The following is a 10,803-nucleotide window of genomic DNA, read 5'->3' on the forward strand; positions in this document are numbered from 1 at the left end:
TTCCTGTGGGCCCAGGGTCCTGCCTGACTTTGGCAGGGGCAGGGGACAGTGGAGGAGGTGATGTAAGCCTTCTCTTGGCTTTCTTATGCTGGAGGTAACACACACACACACACACACACACACTCACTCACCAATACACTTGAGTCAGCAGCCACCCACCGGGGAGGGGCGGGGTCTCTGATTCAGTCCTGGTGCCTCTTTAAAGCCCCTGTGCCAGAGAAGTTGCCACCAGATACTTCTACCTTCACCATGGGCCCCTCTCAGCCCCTGGTTCTGGTGCTCCTGGTGCTGGGCTGCTGCTCAGCTGCCCCACGCCAGCGCCAGCCAACCGTTGTGGTCTTCCCCAGGGACCTGAGGACGACCAACCTTACTGACACCCAGCTGGCACAGGTAGACAATCGCCCTTGTGGGGAGCCAGGGAGACCTGGCCAGCAAGGTGTCCAGTATCCCTGAGAAAAAGCATAGACCTCTGAGATGCTTTAGGGCCATGTTGGAGGATCTGGACAGACATGGCTGGGAAGGAACAGTGGGAAACGGTGCAGGTGTGTGGGGGGGTGCTATGGAGGGTTCTGGAATAGGCAGGGGTCAGTAGTGGCAGGGATACATCCAGGGGCGCTTTGAGGTTGGCATGACCCAGATTCCTCAGGAGGGAAGGAGCTGAGGGTGCGGGCGGGAGGCAGCACTCTTGGATGGATGCACATTGGTGTGGTAGGTTAGCACGTTATGGATGGTCCCTAAGCCCCTGGGGGAGAGGTCCTGACGCCCCCCACCCGCAGGAATACCTGTACCGCTACGGCTACACGCGGGTGGCTGAGATGCAAGGGGAGAAGCTGTCCCTGCGCCCCGCGCTGCTGCTGCTCCAGAAGCAGCTGTCCCTGCCCCAGACGGGGGAGTTGGACAGCAAAACCCTGGAGGCCATTCGGGCCCCGCGCTGCGGCGTCCCAGACCTGGGCAGATTCCAGACCTTCGAGGGCGACCTCAAGTGGCACCACCGCAACATCACGTACTGGTGAGTGGCGGGGCCGGCGGGGGCGCTGGGCTGGGGCGGGGCGGGGGGCGGGCCTGCACCTGCGCCGCCCCTCCCTCCCTCCTCCCTCCCTCCCTCCCTCCCTCCTTGGAATGGGGCTTGAAATCGGGCCCGGGCCTTGTCCCTGCGCTTTTTTGCTAACGTCTGGCGCTCTACCGCTTGAGCCACAGCTCCGCCCCTGACTTTCTGGTGCTTCACTGGAGGGGAGGGCCTCACGGACGTTCCCCGCCAGGCCTGGCTCCCCCCCCCCGCGGGTGGGGTGACAGGGGTGCGGCGCGGGCGCGGGGCTCCGGCCGCCCGGTCCTCCCCTCCCACCCGGCTCCTGCTGCTTTTCAGGATCCAGAGCTACTCGGAAGACTTGCCGCGCGAGGTGATCGAGGACGCCTTCGCCCGGGCCTTCGCGGTGTGGAGCGCGGTGACCCCGCTCAGCTTCACCCGCGTGTACGGCCGCGAGGCCGACATCGTCATCCAGTTCGGCGTGGCGGGTGAGCACGGCGCTGCCGCGCGGGCCGTCGGGGGGGGGGGCGGACGGGCGTCCCGGTGCGCGTGCGCGCGCCCGCAGCTCCGGCCGACCGTGCACGGCCCTCGGCTGACCCCCCCCCCCCCCGCTTCTTCAGAGCACGGAGACGGGTACCCCTTCGACGGGAAGGACGGGCTCCTGGCGCACGCCTTCCCTCCGGGCCCCGGCATTCAGGGAGACGCGCACTTCGATGACGACGAGCTGTGGACCCTGGGCAAGGGCGTCGGTGAGCTGCTGAGCCGCCCCGGCCCCCTCCCCTCCCCTCCCCGGCCCCCTCGCCCTCACCCCGTTCCGTCCTCCGCAGTGGTTCCCACCTATTTCGGAAACGCCAATGGCGCGCCGTGCCACTTCCCCTTCACCTTCGAGGGCCGCACGTACCAGGCCTGCACCACGGACGGACGCACGGACGACGCCCCGTGGTGCAGCACCACGGCCAACTACGACAGCGACCGCCGGTTCGGCTTCTGCCCCAGCGAGAGTGAGCGCGGCGTCAGGGGAGGGGGCGCCCGGACCTCAGGGACCCCCATTTTAGGGGCCTCTGAGGGGCTGGAACCTTAGGTGCTGATCTAAGGGGGGGCTCCCATTTTAGGGGCCTCTGAGGGGCTGGAACCTTAGGTGCTGATCTAAGGGGGGGCTCCCATTTTAGGGGAGCACTGAGGGGCGGGAACCTTAGGTGCAGATCTAAGGGGGGGCTCTCATTTTAGGGGAGCATTGAGGGGCTGGAACCTTAGGTGCTGATCTAAGGGGGGGCTCTCATTTTAGGGGAGCATTGAGGGGCCGGAACCTTAGGTGCAGATCTAAGGGGGGGCTCTCATTTTAGGGGAGCACTGAGTGGCCGGAACCTTAGGTGCAGATCCACCTCCTCTGCTGGGCTGTTTCCTCCTCTCTAGAGTGGGGAACGGGGGGGGGGCCTCGGGCTCAGCGTTGGGGTCTCCTCAGGGCTCTACACGCAGCACGGCAACGCGGATGGCAAGCCCTGCGTGTTTCCATTCATCTTCGAGGGCCGCTCCTACTCCGCCTGCACCACCGCGGGCCGCTCCGACGGCTACCGCTGGTGCGCCACCACGGCCAACTACGACCAGGACAAGCTGTATGGCTTCTGTCCCACCCGAGGTACCGACCCTCCCCACCCCCCACCCCCGCCTTCACAGGGTTCCCGAAATGTGACTCTTCCTCATTTCTCCACTCCCCATCTGACCAAATTCCTATACCAACCCCGCCCCCTCGATCACGTGACCATATTTTGCTTGCCCTGCAGCCTCTTTGACATCTGATCCCCACCTCTGCTCTTTAGTATTTCCTGGTCCCAGCCATGCTCCGCAGCATCCTTTTAAAAATAGACCACTCTATGACTTGTTTCCAGAAATTAAACATATTAATATATAAGCAAAAATAAATACACAAAAGTAGATCACGGAGCCCGCATGGCTCATGCCTTGTCATCCAAGCTACTCAGGAGGCTGAGATCTGAGGATCATGATTTGAAGCCAGTCTGGGCAGAAAACTCTGTGAGACTCTTCAGTTAACTACCAAAAAGCCGAAAGTGGAGCCAGTGGCTCAAAGTGATAAAGCTCCAGCTTTGAGCAACACAGCCAAGTGAGGGCAAGAAACCATGTGTACCTCAGCATGGGCACGCTTGCATGAGCACTCACATCACCAAGACTCTCTAGCTCTTAAGTTTGCCTTGCCTGGCACCTTACTGGATCCACCTACCCAGCTTACCCAAGACCCTGGGGTCTCTCTAGCTGACTCCACTGTGATCGGGGGCAACTCGGCAGGAGAGCTGTGCACCTTCCCCTTCACCTTCCTGGGCAAGGAGTACTCCACTTGTACCAGCGAGGGGCGCAGTGATGGGCGCCTCTGGTGTGCCACCACCTCCAGCTTCGACAATGACAAGAAGTGGGGCTTTTGCCCTGATCAAGGTGGGTGAGGTTGTGAGGCTTGGGGGCTGGAGGCTGCAGCCCCCTCTTCCCACAGTGGTGGTGGTGGTGGTGGAGGAGTGGCTGGGCTGGGCTGGGCTCAGCTCGGCAGAACTCAAGCCTCAGGCTCCCTCTTCCCTCCAGGGTACAGCCTGTTCCTAGTGGCAGCCCATGAGTTTGGACACGCGCTGGGCTTAGATCACTCATCTGTGCCAGAGGCTCTCATGTACCCCATGTACCGTTTCCTTGAGGGCTCCCCGCTGCATGAGGATGACGTAAAGGGCATCCAGCATCTCTACGGTGAGCCCTGGTGGAAGGAGCTTAGGAAGGGTGTAGCCCAGCCACTGGACCAGAAGATGAAAGTGAGGAAAAGAAGGGAGGGGTGTATTCGAACATTTCTGGGATAGGGCCTAGGCTCCTTCTTTGCCAGGTGAGGAGTTGGAGATGGTACTGGCTGAAGAACTCAGACCTAGCCAGGTGTTGGTGGCTCATGCTTATAACCCTAGCTACTCAGGAGGTTGAAGACAGGAAGATCAAGATTAGAAGCCAGCCCAGAAGAGCTTTCCAGACTTCCATCTCCAGTTAACCAGCAAAAATATAAGTTAGAAGCCTGGTGCTGGTGGCTCACACCTGTAATCCTAGCTACCCAGGAGGTTGACATCTGAGGATCACAGTTCAAAGCCACAGTTCAAAGCCAGTGAGACTCTTATCTCCAATTAACCATCAGAAAACCAGAAGTCGAGCTGTGGCTCAAAGCCGTAGAGTGCTAGCCTTGAGCAAAAAAGCTCAGGGACACTGCCCAGACCCTGAGTTCATGACACACCCCCCCCCCACACACAACTCTGAGGTGTAGCTCAAGTGGTAGAGTGCTAGCTGTAAGCCAACAATCCCAGCAAGTTTGAGGCTCTGAGTTCAAGTCCCAGTACCTATAACAAAACAAAACAAACCTCTAGGTTCTAGGGGAAGTTAGACCTAGGTTCAAGGGTTTAGTTCAGCAGTACAGTACTTGTCTAGCATGCAGGAGGCCTTGGGTTCTACCCCCACCATTAAAACTAAAACACCCCCCTCCCCAATCCCAAAGAGTCCAGCCAGTCCAAAATAGATCTTGGGTATATCAGTTTGTCCCTTGATTTCCTAATTTGCAGAGTGGGGTTAACGATTGATAATAAATAGTCCGGCCTCACGGGGTCTTAGAGAGATGCCTGGCTTACAGGAGGCATCACGTTGGCTCACACCTGTAATCGTAGCTCCTCAGTAGGCATCACATGCTTGATGCTTTTGCTGTTATCACTTCTCATGACCTGGTATTAGTGCCTCATTTTTTAAAAAGTGGGGCGATTGAAACGTCTCATCCAGAAACGTCTCATCCAGTCTTTCTTTGAAGATCAAAGGAGCCAGTTTATAAAGTGAGTTTATAAAGCTGTTAGCACTGTATGACATGGGGAAAAGACACACTCTTTCTCTCCTGGTCTGGAACGGGACAGAAGGGGTTCTGCCTGTCTTCTGTCCACAAGGCCTAGCTAGCCCCGACTCTCATACAGCCCAGAAATGGCTAACACCTGCATGATTGAAAGCCTAGTTAGAGTATGGGAAACAGTGGCGGGGGAAGGCAGGCTCCAGCCTCTGAGTGAGGAGAGTTCTCCAGTTCCTAGGGAGGAGGGGTGGGGAGGAAGAAACTTCTACAGAACAGGGGTGTCTGAGCCACTGTCTCTCTTAAGGTCCGGGCCCTGCACCGGGTCCAAGGCCTCCAACCACCGCCGCACCTGAGCCACAGCCCACGGCGCCCTCAACAGCCTGCCCCAGCCTGCCGCCCACTGCCTACCCCACATCCGGCCCTACAGGGCCCCCCTCAGCTGGCCCTACAAGTCCCCCCACGGCCGGGCCTACTGGCCCCCCGACGGCTGGCCCTTCCCAGGCTCCTACAGCGCCTGTGGACCCGGCCGACGATCCCTGCCAGGTGCACATTTTTGATGCCATCGCGGAGATCGGATCCGTCCTGCATTTCTTCAAGGAGGGGTGAGGAGGGGGGGGATTCGGATCTCCGACCTCTCGACCTCGGGGGTCGCGGGGGGGGGGTCAGGCTCAGCGCCCCGCGTTTCCCTTCCGTGTTCGCAGGCGGTACTGGCGACTGACCTCGGCCGGAGGGCGCCGGCTGCAGGGTCCCTTCCGGATCGCCGACACCTGGCCGGCGCTGCCCGCCAGGCTGGACTCCGCGTTTGAGGATCCGCTGTCCAAGAAGATTTTCTTTTTCTCGGGTCAGTGCCCCTTCCCGGCGGGAAGGGAGAGGCTCTGCGCCCCGGGGCCTGGCCTCTCCCGCGCCCCCTGCGACCCACGCCCCTCCTTCCCGCAGGACGCCACGTGTGGGTGTACTCGGGCGCGTCGGTGCTGGGCCCGAGGCGCCTGGACAAGCTGGGCCTGGGCCCCGAGGTGGCCCGCGTGGCCGGGGTCCTCCCCCGCGGAGGGGGGAAGGCGCTGCTGTTCGCGGGCCAGCGCTTCTGGAGGTGAGTGCCGCCGGCCGCCGGCAGGGGGAGCCCGAGCGCCGCCCGCCCGCGGGCCCAGCACGCGTCCATCCCTCTGCTTCCTCCTTGCAGGCTGGACCTGAAGATGCAGAAGGTGGATCCCCAGAGCGCTACTGACTTGGACAGGATGTTCCCCGGGGTGCCCTGGAACACGCACGACATCTTCCAGTACCGAGGTGAGGGTGCAGGCCGGGGCGGGTCCCTCGGGGCTGGGGAGCCCAGGCCTTAGAGGGGGGCCAGGTTCTCAGCAGGGTAAAAAGGTATAAAGCCAGGGGGTACAGGCAGGGCAAGGACCCCATTTCCTGCATCCCCGGCTAGAAGCTGTTCTCTGGCCTGGGTCATGTGGTTGACAGAGACTCTTTCCATATGTGTCCTGGAGTTTGAACTCAGGGCCTGGGCTCTGTCCTTTGGCTTTTTTTTTGATCAAAGCTAATGCTCTACTAATTGAGCTACAGCTTCACTTTGAGCTTTTTGGTGGTTTGATTGGAGATAGGAGTTTCATGGGATTTTTTTGACCTGGCTGTGTTTGAACTGTGAACCACAGAACTCAGTCTCCTGAGTAGCTAGGATTCTAGGTGTGAGCCAGCAGTGCTCAGCGCCTGTATTAGACAATAGTTGCCAAGTGCCTATAGTATGCCAGGCACTGGGATGCCACTAAGAATATGACAGGAGATGACACAATTCATGGCTGTGTGTCTTCAGGCAAGGCACTGCTACTCTGTTTCCCTAGCTGTAAATTTGAGATGACAGCAACAGTTAGATTTTCTTTCTCTTTTGCACTGGCCCAAACCCATCACTTGAGAAGGTATTGATTCTAGTCTTTTCTTTCTTCTTCTTCTTCTTTTTTTTTTTTTGTCGGTCATGGGGCTTGAACTCTGGGCCTGAGCGCTGTTCCTCAGCTCTTCAGCTCAAGGCTAGTGCTCTACCACTTGAGCTACAGCACCACTTCCGGTTTTCTGGTGTTTATTGGAGATAAGAGTTTCACGGACTTTCCTGCCTGGGCTGGCTTTGAACCGCAATCCTCAGATCTCAGCCTCCTGAGTAGCTAGGATTATAGGCGTGAGCCACCGGGCGCCCGGTTCTAGTCTTTTCTTAATCTATCATTTTTCATTATTGCCTTTGCAAACACCTCAGCCCCAGCTCACATTGGCTGTCTGTCACCTTTAGTGGATTCTCTGGACATAGGGAGATGTTTGGACTGGAGGGAAATAGTCCTGAGGTGTCCCCAAGCCCATTCTAAGGTCTGAGAGACAACCAGGATCTGAGCTGGGCGCTGATGGCTCATGCCTGGAATCCTAGATACTCGGGAGGCTGAGATCTGAGGGTTGTGGCTCAAAGCCAGCCTGGACAGAAAAGCCCAATTAATCAGCAAAAAGCCAGGATTATAACTATTATAACTATGTATGGCTCAAGCAAAAATGCCAAGTGAGAGCACAAGGCTGAGTTCAATCCTCAGTATTAGCAGAGAGAGAGAGAGAGAGAGAGAGAGAGAGAGAGAGAGAGTGTAGGATCTGACCACCCCTTCCACTGTGTACCTTGGTCTTGGTGTTTTCCTCTTCAAACTGCTGGCATTCACTCTGCTCTACCTACACTGGTTGCCCTTTGAATAGATCAAGGTCATTCCTAGCTTTGCACCTCTGCCAGTTCCCTCTGGAAAGCTTTCTCCATAATTCTCACCAGTCTTCCCCCCACACACCCCCCGCCTCTCCATCTTTTCCCTCTCTCTGTCTCTTTCTCTCCATCTCCTCCTTCTCTCTGTCTCTTTCTTCCCCTCCCTCTCTCTCCCCCTACCTCTCTTTCTCCCTCTCTCATTATGATCTTTCAGGTCATAATGCCACAGTCTCACAGGCTGTCTCGGATACCTGTTATCTGTTTACTTGTTTCTATTTCGTCCATAGCTTTCTACATTGTCAGACCAATCTCATTTCCAGATTTGTTTGGCAATTGCTTTCTTGCCCCATTAAACGGTGAGCACCAAAAGAGCTGAGTTGTGTCCGCACTTTTTCTTCATTGTATTCCTAGCCACCTCCCGCAGCATTAGACATATAGTAGGCACTCAGTAAATATTGGTTGAAAATGAATGAACGAATGGGTTTGTTTAGTGAATGCACATGGAATGAATTGTCCTGAGCACTAAAATAGGCCATTAGCTCATTCATCTGCTGGTTCATTCACAAAATGTGTACAGAGTGCCTACTTTGTGCCAGGCTCTGTGCCTGTGGTTTGAGCTATAGGGTCTGTGCCCTCCACGTCATCCAGGCAGGCGGTGGAGATAAAAGTGTGATGTGAAAACCTTGGAAGGATCTAGAAAGTCCAGGAGGGGTGATTGTAGAGCTCTTGCTCTTGTCTCTAGTGGGTGTCGGTGGGCGGGCAGGGATGGCCTCTGGACTGATGCCTGCTCATCCTCTGCAGAGAAAGCCTACTTCTGTCAAGACCGCTTCTTCTGGCGTGTGAGTTCCCGCGAAGAGGTGAACCAGGTGGATCAAGTGGGCTACGTGACCTTTGACATCCTGCAGTGCCCTGAGGAGTAGGGCTTCCTTCTTGCTTCAGTGGCGCCGCATGGGTCTCTACCAGGACCATTCTCGTGGGGAGGAATGAGCCAGTTTGCTGGATACAAACTGGTGATGTGTTCTGGAGGCCGGAAGGAGGAGAGGTGGGCTGGGCCTTCTCTTCACCCCTTCCTTTTTCGTTGGTCTGTTTCTAATAAACTTAGATGGTGTAACCTTTAGGAGTAGTTTGTGTTCATGCATACATGTTCATAGGTGCGTGTGTATTTCGTTGATAGAGTACTACTATGGGCCAGGCTCTGCTTGAGGCTCTTCGTAAACATTGACATACACAGTCCTTCCTATTGGTGTCATTATTTCCTATTGGGAAGGTGTCATGTGATTATTTCTCTTGCCCAGCTGAGGAAATGACTAAGCTATTCATTTCATCAGACATTCATTGAGCCCCTCTGTAGAGACAGACTCTAGGTTAGACACTGGGAGGAGAAAATGAACTGGACTTCAGATCTGCCTTCAGGAATCTCGAATCTCATAGTGGTTCTCAAATGCTAGAGCTTGTAGCAGAGTTGTAAACACAGATCCGGGCTCCAGTTCTGAGAGTACAACTTAGTTAGACGGGATGATTCTGGGGCTGGTGGCAGTGGCTTTATGCTTGTAGAGTCCTTGATTCTTTTGTGTGTGTGTGTGTGTGTGTGTGTGTGTCTGTGTGTGTGTGTCTGTGTGTCTGTGTGTGTGTCTGTGTGTGCGCGCATGTTTGTGTTTGCGTACGTTGCTCCTGGTGTTTGAACTTAGGCCTTGGGTAATAACTCTGAGTTTTTGTGCTCAAGACTAGCACTCTACCACTTGAGTCACAGCTCCACTTCTGGCTTTTTGGTGGTTAATTGGAAATAAGAGTCTCATGGACTTTCAAATGGCAATCCTCAGATCTCAGCCTCTTTAGTATCTAGGATTACAGGTGTGAGCCACAAGCACCCAGCTGAGAGTCCTTGATTCTTCAATAGTGGGTTATGTTGTATGTATGTGTATGTGTGTTTCTGGGGGGAAAGTAAGGGAGGGAGAGGGAGAGGGAGAGCAACACACACAGAAAAATACAGAGAGGGAGACCGAGAGAGAGGCAGAGAGATTGAGCAGTGCATTGTATTTGAGGTTGGAGATTGCTCCTAAGCAAGATGACCTTTCACCTGGGACTCCCATGGTAGGGGTGAGCAAGTGGCTCTTTGGGTTCAGGGGAGCCAGCCTTCTAGAGGAGGAGCCATCCAAACCTTCGACCTGAGAACATCCCACTCTAACCCTCACGGGCCTGTGGCACAGACATGGATAAGCATGGATAAGCTGCCGACTGCAGCATCTTTCTCATATGCTGATAAACTGACCAAGCCCTCAGTGCCTTGGAGTCAGGCAGTGGGTAAGTAAAGTATGCCTAAGGTGCCAGGTAGCTCAGTGGCTCATGCCTGTAATCCTAGCTACTCAGGAAGCTGAGATCTGAGGATCGCAGTTCAAAGCCAACCCAGGCAGAAAGGTCCATGAGACTCTGATCTCCAACTAACCACTAAAAAAGCTAGAAATGGAGCTGTAGCTCAAGTGATAGAGAGCTAGCCTTGAGCAAAAGAGCTGAGGGCCAGCACCTAGACCCTGAGGTCAAGCCCCAGGATTGACACAAAAAATACGGCTGAGGTAAGGAAGATAAAGAGGGCTTTCCACAGGATGGCAGTATCAGTTCTGGTTTATTACCTGTAGAGCCAGGCTACATGTGCTTTGTGTGGGCTCAAACAATTCTGTGAGACAGGTACTACAATGCCTTCAGAGGGACTTTGTTGTTGTTGGTTTTTTTCGGTTATGGAGCTTGAACTCTGGGCCTGGATCCTATCCTGAGCTCTTCAGCTCAAGGTGAGCACTCTACCACTTAAGCCACAGCGTCACTTTTGGTTTTCTGGTGGTTAATTGGAGATAAGAGCCTCATAGACTTTCCTGTCTGGACTGGCTTTGAACGGAGATCCTCAGAGCTCAGCCTCCTGAGTAGCTAGGATTACAAGCATGGTGTCTGGCAAAGGGACATTTTTGTGATTAGGTTCCTCCAAGGTAGCCCAGGCTGGTCTCAAACTTTCAGTTCTCCTGCCTCAGCCTCTCTCCTGCTAGGATTATATTTGTACATTGTCCTGCTTGGCTCATAGGTACTGTTGTTTATTTCTTTATTATTATTTTTTTAATGGAAGTATTAAGGGTTTGAAGGAAGGCCCTTGAGCTTGATAGGAAAGTATCATGGTAGAGCAGCCATGTACTCGGCCCCTTTTTAGCTTTTAGACCATTTGGT

At 55.3% G+C, this 10,803-nt stretch overlaps 1 protein-coding gene across 1 annotated transcript; it reads left to right on the plus strand.

The window, feature by feature from the left end:
• Positions 1 to 222: 222 nt before the first annotated feature.
• Mmp9 (matrix metallopeptidase 9) lies at positions 223 to 8,702 on the plus strand. The gene is made up of 13 exons (XM_069989881.1): positions 223 to 390; positions 777 to 1,009; positions 1,364 to 1,512; positions 1,645 to 1,773; positions 1,852 to 2,025; positions 2,487 to 2,660; positions 3,293 to 3,469; positions 3,611 to 3,766; positions 5,185 to 5,482; positions 5,582 to 5,721; positions 5,817 to 5,967; positions 6,058 to 6,161; positions 8,398 to 8,702. Exons 1-13 carry the CDS (start codon positions 250 to 252, stop codon positions 8,514 to 8,516), a joined length of 2,145 nt encoding a protein of 714 aa, XP_069845982.1. The 5' UTR covers positions 223 to 249; the 3' UTR covers positions 8,517 to 8,702.
• Positions 8,703 to 10,803: the final 2,101 nt, after the last annotated feature.

The sequence above is a fragment of the Dipodomys merriami genome, unplaced genomic scaffold, assembly GCF_024711535.1.
Source record: "Dipodomys merriami isolate MVZ:Mamm:240054 unplaced genomic scaffold, mDipMer1.0.p SCAF_39, whole genome shotgun sequence".
Lineage (NCBI taxonomy): Eukaryota > Metazoa > Chordata > Mammalia > Rodentia > Heteromyidae > Dipodomys > Dipodomys merriami.

Excerpts from the sequence above, each read along its gene's own strand:
- Mmp9 (XM_069989881.1), top strand. The coding sequence starts at position 250 with ATGGGCCCCTCTCAGCCCCTGGTTCTGGTGCTCCTGGTGCTGGGCTGC. Across the intron at positions 2,661-3,292 it reads TGGCTTCTGTCCCACCCGAG|CTGACTCCACTGTGATCGGG; the intron begins GTACCGACCCTC and ends GGGTCTCTCTAG. Across the intron at positions 3,470-3,610 it reads GGGCTTTTGCCCTGATCAAG|GGTACAGCCTGTTCCTAGTG; the intron begins GTGGGTGAGGTT and ends TCTTCCCTCCAG.